A 23,920-nucleotide genomic window follows, 5' to 3' on the forward strand; every position below is an offset into this window, starting at 1 on the left:
AAGTAATGCTTGGAGTAAATTGTCCCGGAATAAGGAATGTATAAAATGTGGTGCAGTTGACTGTATAAATGGGAGCACGGGTTTACAAGTTATAACCGGAATATCAGACTCATTCTTGACATCATTCATGTTCAAAAGTCAAATTACACTTTGATCAGATGAATTGTATATCTAGTCCTATATAATATGTTGATGCATCATGCATTTATTGTATTAAGACAATTTGATCGTAAAAATCAAAATACCCATTATTTAAAATCAAATGTCCTAGATACAGATTGATGGGAGTGTCTACCCAAATATTCACAAAATACATATTTTTGTATTTGATTTTTAAATATTAACAAAGATCACACGTGTTTATTACGCACATTTTTTTTATTTTTTTTATACAATGTTAGTCATGCGCATACAATTAAAAATTTAAACGCAAAAGATGAATATGCATTTTCCATAATGCATTTTCTATGGTTATTTTGGACGGACACTCTCACCAAGCGGTATTGTGCAGTTGAAATTCAAAAGCAGTATATTTTTGGTATTCTTCTCAAAATTGTATAGACCACCACATATTCTACAATCAAAATATTATAAAATCCATTTTTCTAAAATATGTTGTACGAATATTACTAATTCATTAAAAATTGTTATAGATCAATTAAGTTTAATAAATAAAATATGTATGTTATGCAAACTCAATAAATTATTTATAAAATAAACATATTCGTATTAATAAAATATTTTATAATATTCTACGTACGTGATATTTAAGATTTTAATTAAAATAATAATTTTCATAGAACATAATTCATAAAATAATATATTTTAAAATATTTTACATAATATTTTACTTGCAATTGGTATGTAAGGTCTCAAAAAAAGTTATCACAAGATTCTTCCTATTTTTGTCCTCATGGCCCCATACACAATATTGTTAATAAATAATTTTGGGAAGAGCTCATATATTTATGTATTATAGGCGGTGTTCTAAATTTTTTTGATTTTTTAAAAAATTCTCTATTAATTCTAAATTAATTTTTTAAAAATATTTGGTCGATTAATTTTTAAAATTTAATTAATATTTATAAATTAAATTATATATTTCTTAATAAATAAGGTAAAATTATTAAATATTATTAAAATATTTAAATATATTTAATTTTTATTCCAATTTATTCCCAATTTGCCGATTAATTCCTAAACGATACCTAAATCGATTAGTACCTATTACCGAATTTTAATCATGAATAAATTATGTTATGTAATTACTATAATTTTAGAAAGGGTCCACATACCTGTATATGAAGCACCAATTATGTTATAAAAATTTTTATGATAAAAAATTGTAATACAATTTTGGGCAGATTAGGATTTTGATGATCAAAATCAAACTAAAAATCAAAGCAAAATTAAATAAATGCGGTGGAAAAGAAAAAAAAGGAAGTTTTCAAGGATTTGCCCTGATCATGGTTATTCGTTCATCCCCTTTGCCTTCTCTACTTCTGAGAAACTAGACACGAAAACGTTGGATGTTGTCTAGCGTATCAAGACTCTTTCCATTATTCACTCTAATAATGCTAAGAGTGGTATTTTTCTTTTTCATAGGTTAAGTTTTTATATTCAAAAAGGGGTGGGAGCGCAACTTGTGTCTCGACTACCTTTTAATTTTTCGAGTTTGAAAAAAAAAATACATTAGATTATCTAGTTAAAATAAAAATATCAATATATTTCTAATTTTTAAATAAAAAAAAATTAAACATGGACAACTTAAAGGATCTTACTTGTTTAATAGAAAGTTAGAGACAAAATATTTATATTTGTTGTAAGGTAATTTTAAAATCGTTCTTTTTATATGATTAGATGCTAAATTAGTAAGATCGGTTACATTAATCGCATTATTTAATACTCCGTCAATTTATTTTTAATTATCACATTTGATTTGTATAAGTCAAATTGATCAAAATTTGACTGGAGTTTATTTTCATTGTATCAATTGATAAAAAAATATCATTGAAAAGAACTTTTAAAATACTTTAATATATAATTTTCAGTTTTTAAAATAATGTAAGAGTAACATATAATTTTTGGTAAAAAAATAATCAATTTGAACGATAAAAATTGATATGTGACAACCAAAAAGGGAACTAGGGAGTAAAATGCAAATAATTTATTTAATAATGATATTTTGTACATTAATTTAACGATTTGGTATGCAATGATGTCCCTTAATCTTAATTATATAGAGAAATGTTAAATAATTTTTATATTAGAAAAAACAGGAATGTATATTTAATTTAATGTATTTTATTATTCACAATTTTAAAATAAATTTAGATAACAATTGTTCTATGCATAAATAACTCACGCATAATTTAGGTAATAAGTAGGAGATTGGGGAAAAAAATCACAGTTTAAAGAAAGATAACAGTGGAGTTCTATAAAAGACAGATAAATAAAAATAAAATGTAAAAATTAAAGAACGGATAGTTAAATTCTGAAATTTGTATATAGAAATTATAAAGGCATATACATACAAAATAAGCAGTCTGCTGACGAAAATTGAAGAAAATTGGATGTAATTTATGAGCAGGGGTCCTTTCACATGACTTGACAGTTTGTAGAGAGATAATTTTATACACTCTTCTTCCCCTCAAATCTCCAGTTTTTATACTTACAAACACAAACCTATACATACAATTCAATCAACAGCTTTGAAGGGTATGTCTTTCCTCTGTTTCTGTTTAAATCTGATGTTTTTCTTGCCTCATTTCTTATTGGGTTTGTTATTTTGTGAAAATCTTGGATTTTTTTTTGTTGGATTTTTTGTGGGGTTTGCTTGTTTTTTGTGTTTTGAGATCTTGGGGTTGACCCCTTTTGATGAATTTTGTGTTTGTGTGTGTGTAAGTTGTTGATTTGTAATGTATTGACTGATGAGTAGTTGTGTTGGTTTGTTCTTGTTGTAGGTTTGATTTGTGCAAGATCAAGATTTGAGCTTTAGTGTGTTTTTGGTTGAGTGAGTATGGTTTGATTGTGTTAGTGTTTGTGTTTTTTGTAATCTGCAATTGTTTAATTTAGTGAAGAGGGGAAATATTTTGTGGGGTTTATAGAGTTCTGGTGTGGTTTTTTGGGAGTTTGATTAGTGAAGTTATTTTCGAATGCTGGGGAAGGATGATCCTGCTGCCAGCGATGGCGCTGGTGGCAGTCGTGGTGGTTCTTCTGGGCTTTGTCCAGCTCCAGTACCTCGAAAACAGTATTGGAGGTCGGCTTCGTGGTCTGCTTCAAGAACCATGTTGCCTCCTGACCCGAATGGTGAGAAAGATGGTATGGATCCAAATGGTGGGCGTTGTCGGTTTGATGTGCCTTTGACTCCTAGAACACAGGGAAAGGCTAGGTCGCTTTTGCCACCGTTGCAGCCTCTTGCAATTTCTCGTAGAAGTTTGGATGAGTGGCCAAAAGCTGGGTCTGATGATGTTGGGGAGTGGCCACTTCCTTGTACTCCTGGTGGGAGAGATTTGAGTAGTGGTGGAGAGAGATTGAAGCTTGATTTATCATCTATCCGGAGTAAGGTAGATAGAAATAGCGGGCTTGTGAAAAAAGATAAGATTGCAGTCTATGATAAGGAATGTTCTAAGGTTGTGGAGCACATATATCTTGGGGGTGACGGAGTTGCGAAAGATAGGGTGATACTTAAACAGCACGGAATCACTCATATTTTAAATTGTGTAGGTTTTGTCTGTCCAGAATATTTTAAGTCAGATTTTGTATATCGTACATTGTGGTTACAGGACAGCCCCTCAGAAGATATTACTAGCATATTGTATGATGTATTTGATTATTTTGAAGATGTGAGGGAACAGAAGGGACATGTTTTTGTTCATTGCTGTCAAGGAGTTTCCCGCTCTACGTCATTGGTGATTGCTTACATTATGTGGAGAGAAGGGAAAAATTTTGATGACGCATTTCAGTACGTGAAGACAGCTAGAGGTATCACTGATCCAAATATGGGTTTTGCTTGTCAGTTGTTACAGTGCCAGAAAAGGGTGCATGCTTTTCCTCTGAGCCCCAGTTCGTTGCTCAGGATGTACAGAATTGCTTCACACTCTCCATATGATCCCTTGCATCTTGTGCCAAAAATGCTAAATTCTCCTACCCCAGCTGCTTTGGATTCTAGGGGTGCGTTTATTATACATATACCATCTGCTATCTATGTTTGGATAGGTATTAAATGTGAAACCACTATGGAAAGAGATGCCAGAGGAGCTGTTTGCCAGATTGTTCGTTATGAAAAATTGCAGGTGTCCATCGCAGCTATAAAGGAAGGAGAAGAACCTTCGTACTTTTGGGATGCTTTTTCTGAATTCCTTCCTATAATAGATAAATCTAGCAACGGGGTAGATGTCATCGAGTCATCAAAGAAGATAGTTCCAGGTGAGCGAGAAGTGAGTAAATACAGTGTTGAATTTGAGATATTCCAGAAAGCAGTCGTTGGGGGGTTTGTGCCTCCATTTGCCTCGTCTGACGCTGACAGTGAAACACACCTTCCTGTAAGAGAAAGCAGTTGGAGTATGCTGAGGCGCAAATTCGCCTCTGGAAGCATGAATGAGTTTGCCACAGCTTCAAAATCATCTCTCTCCAGAGTCTATCCAGATTCTGTGTTGAAAAAATGTTTAGAAAATTCTTTGTCCAAGCCATCAGTTTCTCATGTAAATTCGTTGTCTTCATCCGTGTTGTCATCATCACCATCAACTTCCTTCTCTTCATCCTCAACCATGTCTTCCTCATCACAACCTTGTCCTTCTCCAAAGTCCTTGTCATCAGATTCAAGTAGGAGCTTCAAATACTCTTCAGATGGTAACTCTTTAGCTCTTGCACCCTCCTTTTCCAATTTATCTCTTCAGTCCTGTAAACCTTCTCCTCAATCCATGTCTAAAAGCACTGAATATATGAATGTAAATCTTAACTCAGGCCGTAGTACTCAGTCAGTATCTTATTCATCCAAGAAACCTCCACTTTCTATTGCGGAGCGGAGAGGTAGCAAGTTGCCAACGCTTACTGATGATTCAAGAGATAAAGATGCTCCTCCCAGTGGTGTTACCTGTAAAAATGTTGGTGTCGTAATGAGAAATGATAATTATTCCCCGGATGAACATGAGGAAATGGTGCTGAAAGGAGAAAAGGATGCAAATGTGGAACCTATGTCTCAGGTAAATCCATATAGAGTAATTAATGTAAAAGAAGCTGCATCTGACAATATGTCAGATAAAGGACTAGGAAACGAATTATTGGGTGCCAAGTGCGCAACTGACTTCTCTGGACTGGCGGACAGAAATTTATCTTGTCCAAAGCAAACTCAACTGGTAGTATGTAGGTGGCCTACTTTGGAGAAGATTGTGTCTTTTTGTGCAGCTGATTTGGATTCCAAAAATATTGTCATCCTTGTTGCTCCAGCCTCAGGCGTTGGAAAATTAAAAGAGCATAAGGTTTTGTATATTTGGATAGGAAAATGCATCAGTCATGGTGATGAGAAGATGCTACTAAAGGCAGACCAGGAGATTGGTGAGCTTAAAGAGATTAACTGGAATGAAGTTAGTCTTGATATTATCACTCAAATGGGCCTGCCTGATGACACTGACGTCAAGGTACATCCTGCATTAACTTGATCTTGCTAATGTGTTAATAAATGTTCTGTGGTATTAATGTAATCTTCATAGGTAGCATGTTTGTTGATGCATGGCAATGAATGAAAATTGGTAGAACCAATATACTCATGACACTGCTAAAAGTATATACTATATTTAAAGAGAGGGATAACTTAATATTACCTTATTGCAAACAAATGAAAACGTGCAATAAACACCTAGGAGATTTTGCTAGCAGTGCATGATATGTATACTTGTAAACGATTTTTATTTCTTAACAGTGATCCCCTAGCATAACTATACTAGGAGACAAGTTCTAATGTGAATACATTATTCCAACAAATGACATTATTTAAAAATCTAATATTCCTAACAGTCTACATACTTTATAGAGTCAAGACATAAAAATCTACATTAACATGATTTCTAATTACAAAAAGAAATAATTAGTGAAAAATATTGTTAGTTTCCTTGCTTTACATCATTTGTTACCCATATTTATCTACTTGCTATGATTTTATGATTGCACACACTTATCAAGAGTGGTCTTGTTAAATATAATCAATCTGGTTTAATGTAAAAAATTTCAACTCATTTTACTGTTTCCTTGCTTACATTTTGAAATTCTCATTTTGTTAGGCAGAGAGGGAAAACAAATTGACCACCTTGAAATGTAACTTGTTAAGAATTGCAAGATATCTGAATAAAGTAGTGCCTGTATGATTAGTGAAACATCTGCTTGAAGCCTCACCACCAAATTTTATGTTTCTTTTGATGATTGCTAAAAATATATATGTTTTGGAAGGGCATGTATATAATATATAGTCAACTAAACATAGTTTCAGAGAAAGTTTACAATTATTATGTTTAGTAGATCTTGTAAGCAGTCATTCTCTGTTAAGATAGCAACATAATCTGCTCTAACAATACTAGAGTGTCTTTTATAGTAAAACCAGAAAGAATAAAAATCAGGAAGTGATCGTCAGTTATCATCATCTGATGTCTATTGTTATTGTCAGTTATCATCATCTGATCATTTCCCTGCCATTAACTGTAAATTAATCAGTCTTCCTGGTACCTTCAAAGTAATTAGATCCGAGGACAAAAACTGGAGTTATGGAATCCTAGTAAATCAAAGAATAAGATTAAATCTCACATCTCTGGATGTACTCTGACATCTCTATATGTAGTATCTTGACTTTCAGATATATAATAGGTTTTTGTGTTTCAATGACCTGTGTGAATTTACACTTAAACTTACATTGTTTGCATTTGTTTCACACCTGACATGGTCTTATGGTTTTGTATTATCATTTGATGTATCGTTTTGTAATTTGGGCCATATTTGTAACATACTAATTGTTCGAGTTTGATATTGGATGTGATCAGATTGTAAGACAAGAGGAAGAACCTGAGGAGTTTCTTGCAATGTTAGGTTCTTGTAAATTATAACCATTTCAAATCTGACGGTATCTGCAGTCTGGACTTCGCACATTTTTCCATTTCTTTGGCTTTACGTAATTTGTAGTTGCAACTTGTCCAACAACTCAAGGAACTTTGCCGTACAAAACTATAAAGGTATTGGAACTATTAGCTAATCATCCCTTGTTAGTATGATATTTAGGGCATACTAATTAAGGTATGCACACTAAATTATCGTAATATAGTTTTGTAATCTGTTTATAGCTTTAAATCAGGCAACAAAAAATTGAGAAGAAGTTTAAAATTGGATTTTGTTATTTAATGCATCTCCTTGCCTCATATTTAAATTATCATTATATAGTTTTTTTGCCTCTTCAAAATTGCTAATCTTCAAAAATTGTATATAGGCGGTGTTGGGAATTGGGAATCCTTTTGCTGGTTATCAATTAATCTTGGTTTAAAAAATAAGAGTTCTGATATTAAATTTATATATGCTGTGTTTCAGGACATGAATTTACTTTGTAAGTTATAGCGGTTTCGGTTTCAGGACAAGAGGTTACATTGTAAGTTGTCAGCGGTGATTAACCATTAACCAGGAATATTGGCGGCACCCTCTTTACCTTCATCATTTTCCTTTAACTAGAAAATGGTTGTACATTTCGCTATTAGTTACAGAGTTTTTTATAATCAATTAGTAAAAATTGTTAAAGTCTTTAATCTTTTATCTTATATGCTTAATGGATTAGTAATGAATAATTTGCCAACTAATTTCATAAAAGTCTTGTAAAGACAATTATGTAGGATGGATCAATTTTATGTGCAATATTTGATGTTTATGTGCAGACCTTATTCTTCTCATGATTCTTGTGCCAAATGCTTACACAGTTTTTAATGTTTTATACACTATATAGATGCCATTGTTAGTGCACAAACATCTAGAACAAAGTGTAATGACAAAATAATGACATGCATCACATTCATCCTGAAATTTGATTTTTTTGTTATATTTTAGGTGAATAATGCTACCTCCGTCCCAAACTATAATCAACTTGGATTGTTGGATATGATTATTTAAAGGACTTAAGATTAGATTTGATGTGTATGTCACATGTTTTACTGTTTTAGCCATTTCTATTTAGTTCTTATTTCTTAAACTAAATAGAATAGAACAATACTCTTGTTTGATACATAGAAGTTTTTTTTTTCATCCGACATTTTTTGATTAATATAAGTTAGTCTATCTTACGAGTTTCTTGCTTTCATAGTCCCCAGTTGTGTGTTTCACAGGAATAGTGTTACAATGTTTTTTATAGTAACAATGGACTGGGCGATGTTAATAATAAATAACTCCAATCAATCTTTCATTTGATATTAATAATATATACAGTAAACAAATAATAAAACAATCAACAAATATCATTTCGATAACTAATAAAATGGACACAATTTATTGAGTTACTTTCTTGATCGGAAAATGTAAAACTAAAGTAAATTAAAGTAGGAAAATGCGCAAAATGTGTGTAATATCAATGGTTAAAGTAAAGGTCCTGTTCACTGCAACGTGAAACCTTTGAGCTTCATATTTGTATGTACCTGACTTCGTTTTTGCTTCCTTAATGACGATGTTTATTAATACTTATATAACGACCTTTATTTTTCATAATCCTTTCTTTGATCAAAATCCCTCCCACTATCCTGCACCTCAATTTGGATTTCATCAAAAGTACGAGACGGAAGGCATGATGTATTGCAGCTTGAAACGCGATGACTGAGGCTCCAGTTCTCTTCCAACGATATACTCTTCCGTGATATACGACCTGGAACATTCACCTCTTCATTGTGTGAGTTACAGCTACAATTCCATGCGGAGTGTTTAACTTCCAGGAGCCTTTGTAAACACAGCCATTTGAATATGTTTAAGTACCATTACCATGAAGGTAACCCCGGAGACATCACCCTATTATGATGCGTCTGATTGCCAAATAAACTTCCCTTTTCCAGTCATTTTTTCTTCGTCCCAATAACCCTCATAAGTTTTTCCATATGGCCAAGTGTGTTTACCCTTTCCATGACGGAGATTCTCCTTAAAATTTGCCTCATATGATTCACCTCATGCCCAAAGAAGCTTCCTTTTTATGATCATTTTTTCTTAGTCCCAATCACCCTCATTAAAATTTTCAGTTTGCCCAAGTGTATTTATCTTTTACATAAAAAAGATTCTCCTTAAAATTTCCCTCATACGATTCTGATGATGGCCAAAGAAACTTACCTTTTACGGTCATTTTTCCTTTGTCCCCATCCCCCTCGTAAAATGTTCTGTTTGACCAAGTGCGCTTACCATTACCAGAGCTCCTCTTTGAAATCACCCTCATAAAATTCACCCGACGGTGAAATAAGTTTTCCTTTTCCATCCATTTTTCCTTCGGACCAATCACCCATGTAAACTGTCCCATTAGTCCAACTGTACTTACCTTTGCCATGACGAACTTTCCCTCTCAGATCACCTACATAGATGCCTCTGTTTGCATGTGTCTCAACGGTACTGAAGAAGTTACGGAGAATGAGTAAAATAATGAAAGTAACTTAATCTTATTCATTGATTATAAACTTTACATATAGCTGTTTAAACTTTACATTATTCATCAGGATTACCAGTTCAGTCAGAGAAGCCATGTAAGGAGGGGTTGAAATTTCTTTTGAGGTGAATGTCATGGTGGGAAGTGCCTTTCAGGTACCTTAATATACGTTTGGCTGCTGTCCAATGTGGCAGTGCATGAACTGTGAGAGTTTGTTAATGGCTTAAGAAATATCTGGGCGGGTAAGAGACAAGTACTGAAGAGAACCAATGATTTTTCGGAATTGGGTTGCATCTGTTTTGGGAGTGCCACCGTGAAGTTTTAAGGACTCTATGTTGGACATGGGTGTGTGCATGAGGTTAGCATCAAGCATGTTGGATTTGGACAAAATTTCCAGTAATGTATTTATGTTGTGAAAGGAACAGGCCTTGAGAAGCAGGAGTTACTTCGATACCGAGAAAATAATGGAGGGGACCAAGATCTTTGAGGGAGAATTTAAAAGAAAGAATGCTGATAACTCGCTGGATGGCTTGAGGATTGTTGTCGGTGACAGTAATATCGTCGACATAAACTAATACATAAATAAGAGTGGAATGTTGATTAAGGATGAATAAAGAACTATCAGAAATGGAATTGAAGAATTGTTGCTGGAGAAGAAAAGTACGTAACTCATGATGCCAAACGCGTGGTGCTTGATGGAGACCGTATATGGATTTATTAAGCTTGCAAACATAGTGCGGGTATTCAGGGTGTTGGAAACCAGGGGGTTATGCCATAAACACGGTGTCAGATAAATCCCCCTGCAAAAAGGCATTGTTAATGTCTAGTTTCCGCAAATCCCAACCAAAGTTAACAGCTCGCCGCAGAGTTCAGGAGCGAGAAAGACTAGTGCTATGGTTAAGCGGATAGTAGTGGACTTAATTACAGGGCTATATGTGTCAGTAAAATCAATTCCAGGCCGTGGATGAAAGCCCTTGGCCACAAGGAGGGCCTTGTGGCGAGATATGGAACCATCAGAGTTGGTTTTTGTACGAAAAATCCATTTACATCTGATGATATTTCGGTGGGGTGAGGGTGGAACCAGTGTCCATGTGTTATTTTTGAGCAAGGCATTGTATTCAATATTTAAGGCATCCCGCCAATGTTGGTGTTGCAGTGCTTGTTTAAGTGTGGTAGGTTCAACATGAGGAGTAGGAGTGGCTCGAGTGTGAAGATTGAAAATTTGTTTAGGTTTCAAGTTACCAGTTTAGGAGCGTGTAATAATGACACGAGAGTTATGTTGGGGAAGAGAAATGGGATTAGGAGCTGGAGAGAGGGGTCTGATTATGTGATGACGTTGTTGGAAAGAGAGGTGGGGAAGTAGATGTGTTTGGTGTTTCAGAGAAGGGTGAACCAACCGGAGAATGGTGTGCGGGAACAGTGTGTTTGGAGCGTTTGAGAGGAGAATGAGGAGGTTGGTGAAGTATAGACAAGGAAGGGCCTAAAATTGGAAGGTTAGGAGAATAAGAGGTGGTATCAGATGAGGGGAGGTCATTTGATGGTGGAAACCAGTTTTATAGTGTTAGTTCTGAAAACGCAGAACTGTTATGTTGCTTGGACTTGAATGGGAAAGAGTTTTCACAGAAGATCACATGACGAGATACAATTACAAACGTGGACTTGGATACAGGATACGAGATCATGACAAAGGTAAGAGTTATAAGAGATAGAATAGCCAAGAGAGATACATGGTTTTGAGCGTGGATGAAGTTTGGTGGGTGCAAATGAACGTAAATAAGGATAACATAAACATCCACGGAGTTTGTGATAGTTGGGTAAGAAGTGAAAGAGGGCATAAAAAAAAGGTGATGTATAATTAAGGACTTCAGGGGGCATACGATTAATGAGGTAAATGGCTATTTTGAAGGCTGATGTCCAGTAAGTCATGGGTAGGGAAACATGACGTAGGAGTCTGAGACCTGTCAATGTTTGCGTTCGGCAGTACCAACAAGTTGAGGAATACATGGTGGTGATTTTAAATGTTGAATACCAACATAAGAGAGATATTTAGTGAAGGATTGATATTCACCGCCACTGTCAGATTATACTGTCTTGATTTGGACTTGAAAAAAAATTCAATCCATTTTTTTAAAGCAAATGAAAATTACACTAACATCAAATTTTTTACACAGGGGAAATAGCCAAAAGTATTTCGCCAGTAATGAAGATAACATAATATTTAAATTGATCAAAGGAAAAAAAGGGACATGTCCCCATACATCCCCACACATCAGTATAAATAACTTCAAATGAACAACTACATTGAATAGTGTTTGTGCCAAAAGAAAGTCTATGACTTTTATTACTAAGACATGAATCATAATGAGACTTGCTCGAAGCAGAAAAAGAAATATCAATCGGAAATTTGCTGAGAATATTATTCGACGGATCACCAAGCCGGTGGCGCCAAAGGTAGATGTGGTGGGATGGATGGAAGCATGTTGAGTTGTTGTATAGCCGGGTCATCCATAGATATCATTTTATTCTGGTCGCGGGCCAAGAATGCCCCCATGATCATTCAAAATAAAAGAATGAGGAAAAAATTGAATGAAAGTGTTGTTAGTCTTGGAGAATTGAGAGACGGATAAAAAATTGTGAGATATGTTTGATGCACCGAATATATTAGTTAAATGAAAAAAATATGGGAGGAAGATAAAGTAGAGCGGCCGGTATGAATAATATGGATAAATGTACCGTTTCTCACAAGTATGTCATAAGTGCCATCGTAGTCAGAGTGAACAGAGAGGTTGCTGAGATATGATGTATTATGATGTGATGGAGAGGTTGCGGAGATATGATATATTATGATGCGATGGTCCAACGTCAACTTGCCAGGGTTTGTGTTGAGGGTTTTTACTAGGAGTGGTAAGATTGGCCTGAGGCGAATTTAGGGTGGACGCTGATTTTGGAGGAGAGCGGCACACCGTTGTTGTATGGCCAATTTTGTCGCTAAGTTGACACACATGATGATTTATAAATGAGTATGGGGTCGAATACTATTAAAGGAATAGCCCCTTCCTTTTGTAAATGGTTGTACATTATTGTCAATTTATATTCTCGTTATTATTGTCTGCCTTGCATATGTATATGTGGCAAGGTTGTTAGCCTTATTTGTTCTCTAGTATTCTCTATAAAATACACAGCTACTATTCTGATAAGATCAAGTGGAATGACATAATATTCTTTTCCCCCAAGCTATTTCAATGTTATGCTTTCTCTATTAGTGATGTAAAATAATCATTTAGTTACCATGGTATCGGAGTAGGACATCACAAATTAGGAGTATAGCATACCCTTCTTCTCTTTTCTTTGATCTTCATAATAATTTTTTTTTGAGATCCTTTGACGGCGTCAGCGTCTTCAACACCTGGGAGACTTACTTACCAGGATATGGTTAACCCATTATTTATTCACCCTTCTGATGGGTCAAACTCCATTCAAGTGGAGAAATTTCAAGGATCTACAGATTATCGTGTCTGCCATAGATCGATGGAAATCAGCCTGGGTTCGAAATGCAAACTTGGATTTGTTAAAGGAACTGCTGAGAAACCTACAGATGCCATTCAAGGGGAGTTATGGGAGACCTGAAATAACTGGTAATTGCTTGGCTTAATCAAAATGCTTCACCCTCTATTAAGAAATCTATTGTGTTTATGACCTCTGCAAGAGATATCTGGTTAAATCTTGAAAAACACTTTACCCTCACAAATGGGCCAAGTACAAGATTAACAAAGATTTATATGAGTTAAAACATAACTCAAGATCTATTAATGATTATTACACTACAGTGAAATCTCTGTGGGTTGAAATAGATTCCTTAAACTGTTTTCCTGCTGTTAACGCCACAACAATCGAGGTCACTAAATTGCTAGAGGTTATAAATTTACAACAAGATGAGACCAAACTATTCCAATTCTTAAATGGCCTAGATGAAAGCTCAGCGTAGTCATTTCTTACTCTTAGATCCACTCCATACTGTTGAAATTGTGTCAGCTTCTTTGCAGCAAGAAGAAGCACAACGCGAGTTGTTGCATTTGGGTACGATTGATAATGATCTAGTTTCTATGAACAGTAGAGTCCAAATAGATAGGCCTGTTGTTATTTGTTCAGCTTGTGGAGGTAAAAGTCATAGTGGGGGAACGTTGCTGGATTGTCCTTTGCTTTCCAAAATAGCATCCTCAACATCCTAGTAATTTGGGTGTTGTTACTAAACCGCCCTATCAAAACAAGTTTATCCTAAACCAGTTAAGTGGCAAATGAAAACAAGGAACTCACAAAGCCATGATTGTTGTTGCTGGTGCTACCACAGCTCACCAATCCAGTCCTGACACTTCAGCTCTCTTTACTCCACAATAGTTGGCTCAATATGCCAAATTAATGCCTCGGTTAATGGTAAATTGCAAGAACTCAGACACTGATGATGAAATAGATCATCATTTTTCAGGATGATATCTTGCAATGCCACAAAATCTTCATTTGATACTACTTCATGGATTATAAATTCTAGAGCTTCTGCTCATATAACACCAAATTTAGGTGCTCTTATTGATCATGTTCCATTGTTAAAATCTACTCAGATTACTCTTCCTACTGGTGATACTGCAGTAGTTACTCACATAGAAAATGTGCATCTCTCTATCAGACTTCAATTGCAAAAGGTCATGTGTGTGCCATCATTTAAACACAATCTTATATCTGTGCAACAGCTCCTAGCTGATAACAATTGTCAAGTGTCTTTTAACACGACTCACTGTGTTATCACTGATAATTATATTGATGAAGTTAAAGGAGTGGGGGAAGCAAGAAACGGCTTGTACTATCTCAAACCCAATATTAATGTCCTGTATGCCAATACTGTTTCTACACATGCAGATGGAAACACTTCAACCATTGTCACACCAAATGTAGTTGATCCTATGGAGCTATGGCACCACAGACTTGGGCATGTTCCCCTCTCTAAATTGAAACTGATTCCAGGTATCAATCTCTCCTCGAACACAAAATCTTCCAAAATTTGCTTGACATGCCCTATGTCTAAGTTTACCAAATTACCTTACTCTCTAAGTAATTCTCATGTTGTGCATTCATTTGATTTAGTGCATATAGATATATAGGGTCCGTATAAGGTTTGCACTAGGGTTAAATTTCGTTTCTTCCTGACCTTAGTCGATGACCATATACGTCATACATGGGTGTACCTACTAAAACGTAAATCTGAGTCATTGCACACACTTGCAACATTTCTTAACTATGTTCACACTCATTTTCATAAAGCAATCAAGATCATCAGATCTGATAACGCTTTAGAATTTGATGATATGGCATGCAAACACTTCTTCAATAAACATGGCATAATACACCAAACATCCTATGTTAGACTCCCTCAATCAAACGCTCGTGTAGAGCGCAAATATAGACACATACTCGAGGTTACCCGAGCCCTTCGTTTTCAATCTACTGTCATTCTTTTCTTTCTGGGGGGAGTGTGTTATGATCTCGGTCCATATAATCAATTGCCTCACATCTCCTGTTTTTAATAATAAAACCCCATATGAGTGTCTCTATGAGGAACATCGATCCCACATATGAGCAGTTTAAAATCTTTGGTTGCTTAGCATTTGCTAGTAACCCTCAGCTGGCAGTTGATAAATTCACACCACGAGCTGTACCTACGGTGTTTATGGGCTATCCTACTAATAAGAAAGGCCACTGACTCTTAAACTTACATACAAACTAAATGTTTATCTCACGAGATGTTCTCTTTCATGAGAATATTTTTCCATTTCACTGTAAGTCTGAATCCACTTTTATGCACCCTATCCCTGAACCATCATCTATATTAATCCCCTCTCAACCATGTGATGATGATATCCTTTATCCATCCTTTGAAAATACCAGTGGTCTTGCCAAATAAACTGATCCATCTCATCTTTCTGATAACTCCACTCAATCTCTTTTTCCTCTTCGACAATCTACAAGAGAACCCAAAACCCCTGCTTGGCTTGATTAGTTTGTTGCTAATGCAGCTCAACAAATTGGAAACATAGCTAACTTAGTCATTGCCCCTATATTTCACTGTTTCTTGTCCACCTTGACTCAAATCACAGACCCTGTTCACTTGAACAGTGAACTTGATGCACTCGAAATGAACAAAACTTGGGCTATCACTACATTGCCACCTGTAAAAACAGATATTGGTTGTAAATGGATTTATAAAACCAAATTCCTTCCTGATGGTAGAATTGATAGATTTAAAGCTCGTCTTGTCATCTTAGGATGTAAACAAAAGTATGGAGATGATTACTTTGATACGTTTGAACCTGTTGTAAAAATGACAAACTTGAGAACTTTGTTGGCTGTTGCAGCAATGCAGGAATCGCACACCATTCAAATGGACGTTAAAAATTATTTTTTTTACACGGGGAGCTTTCTGAAACCATATATATGAAGATGCCAACTGGTTACACACATGAAGGATGCATAATTCAGCAATTTGATGATCCTTCTCAGATATCTAAAGCAGATCCAACTCTTGTTTACAGATTATTAAAATCTTTATACAGACTTAAACAGGCCCCCAGACTATGGTTCAACAAGCTTTCATCTATTCTCCTACATATGGCCTTTCTTCAATCCAATTCAGATCATAGCCTATTCACAAAGACGTCAGATTCTACAATAACTTTGGTCTTGGTCTATGTAGAGATCTTTTAGTATATGGGAACAACGTGTCCGAGATTGAAAAGCTACAGGAAATGCTATCACGGACTTTTCACATGAAGAATCTTGGCCAACTCCACTACTTTCTGGGAATGGAAATTCACAGATCTTCTGATGAATTTTCTTTTCACAAAAAAGCACATCATTGACATATTAAAGGAGTATGGGATGCTCCATGTTAAGCCCGTACATCTGCCCATGGATACTCACTTAAAGCTTACACAAGACAAGGGTGCACAACTTCCAGATCCAACTTGCTATCAAAGGTTGTTAGAAAAACTGATTTACTTGTCAATTACCAGACCAACATTACATTCACTGTGTAGCTTTTGACTTAATTTATGCAAATCCCCACTTATATTCATATGCAAGCTTCCAAAAGGCTGTTAAGGTACTTATCTGGAACCACCTCACAAGGAATTCTCTTAGCTTCTCAATCTGCTGCCAAACTCACAGTCTATTGTGACTCTGATTGGGCGAGTTATCCCACTACAAGAAGATCAACAAGCGGCTATTGCATCTTCCTTGGTCAGTCCCCTATCTCCTGGAAAATAAAAAAACAAACCGTGGTTGCTAGAACTTCTGCAGAGGCCGAATATAGGGCCATGACTCTCACCACGTGTGAAGTCACCTGGATTTCTGCTCTTCTTAAGGACCTTGGATTGAAGAATCTACCTCCAGCTGTACTCAAATGTGATAATCAAGCTGCTATTACCATAGCAGCTAATCCAATTCTACACGAAAAAACCAAGCACGTTGACATCGATTGTCATTATATCATGGATCAACTGAAAGCTGGAGTCATCCAAACTGCACATGTATCCTCCTCTGATCAAATTGCTAATATTATGACAAAAGTTCTACAGTCAAGCTTCATACCAAGCATATCAGCAAGCTGGGAAGTTCACCTAGTGTTCCTACATCAGCTCTTGACGGGAAGTATTAAAGTAGCAGCCCCTTTTATATATGATTATCCATTATTGTCAATTTACATTCTCGTTATTATTGTATGCCTTACATATATGGCAAGGTTGTTAGCCTTATTTGTGATCTATTATTCTTTATAAAAGCCACAACTACTACTCTGATAAGATCAAGTGGAATGAAACAATATTCTTCTTCCCCAAGCTATTTCAATGTTATGCTTTCTCCATTAGTGATGTAAAATCATTAAGTTATCAAATACTATCTCAGAGAATAATCTGATTGGTTGAAGTGGAGAGTTGGTTGTAATGGTTGGGTTGAAAATAGTTGGATGGATGGTTGTAGGAGGGTGAATGTGGTTGAAAGTGTATGTTTTTATGCTGGTGGTGGTGCCAAGGTTGAGGCCAAGCCTGGGAGTACCTTTGTGATATTTGACGGTAATAGGAGTGGAGAGTTGAGTAGAAGGCTTCTTACTTTCTTCACGTTTGATAAATGTTTCATGATCAAACAAGTTGTCGTGGAGCTCTTCAAATGTCATAGAGGTTTCTCGCGCTCAAATGGCATCATTGAGTTCTTTGTAGTTGCTGCTTAATCCATTCAAGACGAGTGCCTCAATTTCAGTGTCGCTTAGAGGGTGTCCAATTAAAGCAAGATCATCAATAATCGATTTGATGGTTTGCATATACTCAGAGATAGTAGTTCCTTCTTGTGAGATTTACTAAAGGTTGAGAGTAGAGTCAACATTTGTGTATTCGATCAATTTGCAAATGTCGCCTCTAGTTTGTTCTAGGCTTCTGATGCATTTTTGGATGAGAAGACGAGGGGAGCAATATTTCCTGCCAATACTTGAACGGCTTGAAGGATAAGACAATCTTGTCATAAGCATAATTTTTTTGAAAGAGTTGTGTCTACAATATTTTCCGAGCGTGTTTGAGAGCTTGTGTTTTCAGATGAGCAAGGAGGAAGGCATGTAACTATTCCATCAATATAGCCCATAAGATCATAAGAGATTCGAAAATTGTGACCTCCATGATGCATAATTACCACCACGAGAAAGTTTGAAAGGTATTTGAGTGATTGTGTTGATAGATATTAAGTAGCCAAGATGTGTATTTGAAGTAGGGGTTGAGGAGATGAGAACAGGAGTGTTAGAGACGGAAGAAGTTGAGGTTGAAGGTTCTGGTGCCATAGTAGAGGAAGAAGAGAAAAATGAAAATAAATTAATTGCTCATCAACAAGAGGAGCTCTAATATCATGAAGAAGTTACAGAGAATGAGAAAAATAATGAAAGAAACATAATCGTATTAACTTTATACATAGCTGTTTAAATAGAGTTTACAGATATAACGTGCCTCGACATTTTTTGCTACATGCCCACGTATTTTGAACTACTGGGGACTGTTAACAAGTTAGGTAGTGGATTCTTAAAAACCAGGTCATTTACAACTGAATATCAGACACTTAAGGACTTGGTCTTTCAGATACTTCTGAAAGGAAAGTAAAAAAGGAAATATCTATAAACACTAGCAGAAAATAAAATAAGCGAGTCGTTAATCATATATAGCAAAATTTGATAAAAATTCTAAAGAGCAAGACTACCTTATGATGTTGTCCATGATGATGAATGACAGAGTTAAACTAACTTGTGATGCACAATCAGAAATACTAACATTAATTTCAAATTTCGTAATACGACAATAGAGTTCGAAATTAAAAAGCATACATGTACAACATCATTTATCGAATATATGTGAAAATATAGTAAGAGAACCCTAACAAATATCTTATACAGTACGATAAACCTAGCGCTAGCCTCTGCATGCACATAATATTCATCAATTAAATAATTACCTAAAATTAAGCTTTCTTAAATCGTTATTCGCTACTGATCAATCTGAAATTGGAATGCTCAGAAAACCCTTTTCGTTATTTGCTGAAATTTAAATGAGGATGAAAACTTGTTTTTATAGAGCCAACATATAGTTGTAGCGGAATCGAATTTGTATGTCAAAACTCAGAATAGACCTATGATAGAACTAATTAGCAAAAAAAAGACCTCTGATAGAACTTAATAAGTAATATGTGCCTATTGTTTACAAGATAAGTTTAGTCCAATCGTCCAAACAGACTTAGGATTCTGTATAAAATTAGGGAAATGTTATTTTCCCCCACATTCACAATAGAGTATAGGCTAGATTTTCAAAAATCTTTCCCAAATATTTTATCAAATAACGCAGCACATGGTAGGTTTTGATTTGTGTACGATATATGCATGCATGGTTTCATGATATTATTAGGTAAATTGCTATATACGACATTCTGGAGAAATTTTTGAGGATTTTTTTTGGAAAAGTTAGGGGCTGTTTACTTCATCAGTTTTCCATAAAACTTTTCTTAGAAAATAGAAAATTTTGAATATGTGTTTAACTTGTATATTCTATAATATGAAAACCAGAAAAATGGAAAACACGATTTTCTGATTTATAATTGGGAATGAGAAAATTGCGGAAAATAGCTTTTAATTATCTTCTAATCTAAGAAAACAGAAAATACCTTAAACTCAACATATTCACCCACGTTCTAACCCTAATCTACACACACGTTCATTGCCTTTTTATGTAAGAAAAACATAATATATTACTATATTATTTTTTATGAATCATACATGAATACATGAATATTATTAATAGTAATATAATTAATATTAATAATATTAATACATTTGTTTTAAAATAAAGACAAAATAAACTAGCATAAATTCGAAAATTTTATATTAGTGAAGTAGTCACAAACAAATTGTTAACATAATAATACATAAAAGATGATATATAATATAAATATTGAAAACTATATAAAAATAATTAAATAATTTAAAAACAATTTTTCAAAATATAATTTTTGTTGACAATAACCAATGTTGTAAAAATCGTTGATCGGACTTAATCCGTTGAGGTACCGATTAACGATTAATCCGTAAATCGGGGATTAATCGAAATGATTAATCGGATTAAAAATCAGTTATATTTAATATATAATAAAATATTTAATATTCACATAAAATAATATCAAAATATTTCAGACAATAGACAATTTTTTTAAGGAAACCAAACTCATGGTCATGCATAGACATGTAATTCACTTTGCTTCAGTCCAGTTTCAACTGCATGTAGCCGAACAACTCTTTTATTACCAATAAATAAAAAAAGTAAAAAAATGTTATGTAATTAATTGGATGACTCTTGAATTACTTATATTTATATCAATCTTTGGTTCCCCAGGTATTAAACATCTAGACCTTTGACTTGACAATTTCTTGATAACCTATACTTGTATAGTCTATATAAACACTATATGTACTTTGTTGACAGTGGTATGAATAAAAGGATGATCTCTTCTCTCTAATTTTCTCTATTCTCTCTACATCTTATATATATATATAATTTATTCTATTATATTACCTTATCATCATGAGTTTCTCGCAGAACGATAATTTCATCTACCTCCGTCAAGGCGATATATATATATATTAGAGCAGTACCACAAGAAAAGAAAAGGTTGTACTGAGTGTCTAGAAAATCATAAACTACTCAAGAAACAAGGTCCATTTATATTCCTTTTATACTTTCATAATGATATATGCCTTCTATGTTTGTCTGTGAATTTTTCATTTAATTGTTTTTTAGTACATGCATAGGAGATCAATCCTATAAGTAGACTTGATATTTTAAATTCCAACTTTTGCAAGATTTGGATGCATTCAAGTAGTTTTAAATTTTTTACTGGTGACTTATTGCTCAACTGCATCCATATTAATAACACAAAAGAACTTGAGATATTGGACTTGTGGGTGCCTGGGTGGCATGGCACGTGATGTACTTTGATGATAAGGTTTCTACAGATTATTTATTTATTTATATTGGGGGCCAAATCCCGTGACCATTGTGCTCCTGTATGATCATCTATTTTACTATTTATATTTTGCTTCTCTTGGATAGTCTAGGTTTAATCTTTGGTGTGGTTGTGTTAAAATTTTTGTTCATCATCAGTAGGTGTTGCAAATACTTTATGAAATTATGGTAACTTGTAATCAGACTGTATACTGTCATAGGTAATTAGTATGTGTCATATGCATTCTAACAAATTACAAATCACCCTTTGTGTTAAATGGAGGATCATCAGGACATTGTATATAATAAATTTTTAAAAATAATAATAAATAAGGGTACTACATTAAAAATCGCTATCTGATACAACTAAAATTGCATTTAGTTTTTCTTTTAATTATGAACCTATTTTATGCAGGCATGCTTTGTATGTGTTAGAGGGTACTAGTATATATACTATATTATTTAATTACCTTGTCATGTCGTTTATCTATTTAGTTTAATTATATATTTAATAATCACCTTATATTATTATGTGAATATCTGGTTTTGATCACTAGTCTAATTTATCATCACATTGTGTAATATGAACTAGTGAACCTTCTTGTTTACTTTCGTAAATACCAACAAGGTATATTTGTTAATTTTCTAGACTTATACGTGCTTATTTGATAACTAATAGAATTTTATTTATTATTTATTAGTGATAAGGTCGAATCTTACAAAACTTGAGTTTACCGCACTTGATGTTACCGTAAAAAATTACTTGACATGAATTTTGGATGTGAAAATCCACCTTAGTGCTATGGGCCTCAGTGACACAATGAATGAAGACGATAAGGCCTTCGAGCAAGAAAAAGCAAAGGCCATGATATTTCTCCGCCATCATCTTGATGAAGGATTGAAAATATAATCTTGGTTATTAAAGATCTAACAACCCTTTGGAAAATCTGAAAGAAATATATGATCAACAGAAAATTATCATACTTTCTAAGGCTTGCTATGATTGGCTACACTTCAGGTTGCAAGATTTTAAAAGTGTAAGCGAGTATAACTCTGCAATATTTAAGATTACTTCTCAGTTCAAATTATGTGATGAAAATATACCTGATAATGATATGTTGGAAAAGACCTACTCCACTTTTCATGCCAATAATATGCTCCTGCAGCAACAATATCGTGAATGAGGATTCACAAAATATTCTAATTTTATATCTGTATTACTTCTTGCCGAGCAAAATAATGAACTTTTAATGAAAAATCATCAAGCTCGTCCAACTGGTTCAACACCATTCCCTGAAGTGAATGTTGTAACTGGTAATGAATTTGGATGTAATAATCAATTTGGGTGTGGACATGGACGTGGGTGTAGATTGTTGGGGTTAAACCCAATATGTAATATGAGTTTGGTGATAGAAAACATAATTGGATTGGGTAATAATTTTATGGGTAGACAATTAGTATTATAATTGAGTTGGGTAATAATTGTATGTGTTGACAATTATTATTATAATGAGAATGGGTAATAGTTGTATGGGTAGATATTTATTATTGTAATCAGATTAGGTATGTCGTGTTGGCTAAGTTTGTGATGGCTATATATACATAGTCATGTTATTGTTTTGATGTATGCTTAGTGTTGTTTGACTTAAGTATCGCTTGAGTGAATATCGTTTGGAGAGATTGATTGTATTATTGATAATTGTTTGGATTAATAATACAAGTTGGGACATGGATTTTTCCGTGTCATATATTGTGTGTGTATTTTTCATTGTTTGTTTGCTTGTATATTTGAGTGTATTCCCCCTAACAAGTGGTATCAAGAGCCAAGGTTCATGATGTAGAAGGTTGGGAGATTCGAGATTGAATTGTTTAATGGAAGAAATAATTTTACCTTGTGGCAAAGCACATTGAAAGATCTATTAATTCAACGAGGGTTATATGCGACTCTTGGAGTGAAAAAGCCTACTGAAGTTGATGATACAAAGTAAGGAGACATGAAGTTACGTGCAACATCAACGATCCGGTTGGCCCTTGCACCGAAAGTAAAGTATGATGTTCTTGAAGAGGACAATCTCAAGAATTTGTGGGAGAAGTTAACGAAGACTTATCACTCAAAATCTTTGGCCAATAAGCTGTTTCTCAAAAAAGATTTGTTCGGGCTCAAGATGGAAGAAGACGGAGATTTAAGAGATCATCTGAATTGTTTTAATGGCTTAATCAACCAGTTGAATAATTTGGATGAAAATTGAAGGATGAGTACAAAGTTGTTCTAATACTGGTGTCTTTACCGAAGAAGTATAATACTGTGATGACTTCTTTATTGGTTGGGAAAACGAAGTTAAATTTTGATGAGACTATTGTTGTTCTTTTGGAGGCCGAATAATTGATGAAACAAGAATCAAGTGACACATCTGATGGAAGTGCATTCGTAATACGTGTGCGTGACACATAAAAGAAGTATGTTAAGAAATATAAACCTAATATCAGGTGTTTTTATTGTGAAGAATTGGGTCATATATAATTTATGTGTCCAAAGGCAAGAGAAGATTTGAGAGAGTTGAAGAAAAATCGAGGAGGGAGTAGTGTTTCACTTGTAGAAGCTGATGAAGATGTTCTTTTGGTTTAAGAAAGGAAGGGATCAAAAGAAGAATGAGTGCTTGACTCGGGATGTTCTCATCACATATGTGGTAGGAGGGAGTGGTTCTTGTCCTAC

General features: G+C 34.4%; 1 protein-coding gene across 2 annotated transcripts; it reads left to right on the forward strand.

Moving 5' to 3' along the window:
• The first annotated feature begins 2,537 nt into the window (after positions 1–2,537).
• Positions 2,538–7,919, forward strand: LOC141689766 (protein-tyrosine-phosphatase MKP1). Of its 2 annotated transcripts, XM_074494153.1 has the most exons (5): positions 2,538–2,718; positions 2,964–4,851; positions 4,966–5,639; positions 7,029–7,217; positions 7,567–7,919. In XM_074494153.1, the coding sequence occupies exons 2-4, from the start codon at positions 3,156–3,158 to the stop codon at positions 7,089–7,091; spliced, it is 2,433 nt and encodes an 810-aa protein (XP_074350254.1). In that variant the 5' UTR covers positions 2,538–2,718; positions 2,964–3,155; the 3' UTR covers positions 7,092–7,217; positions 7,567–7,919. The 2 variants fall into 2 exon arrangements, with proteins under 2 accessions (XP_074350254.1, XP_074350253.1); XM_074494152.1 differs by having other exon boundaries at positions 2,539–2,718; positions 2,964–5,639.
• Positions 7,920–23,920: the final 16,001 nt, after the last annotated feature.

This window comes from Apium graveolens, chromosome 10 (assembly GCF_009905375.1).
Source record: "Apium graveolens cultivar Ventura chromosome 10, ASM990537v1, whole genome shotgun sequence".
Lineage (NCBI taxonomy): Eukaryota > Viridiplantae > Streptophyta > Magnoliopsida > Apiales > Apiaceae > Apium > Apium graveolens.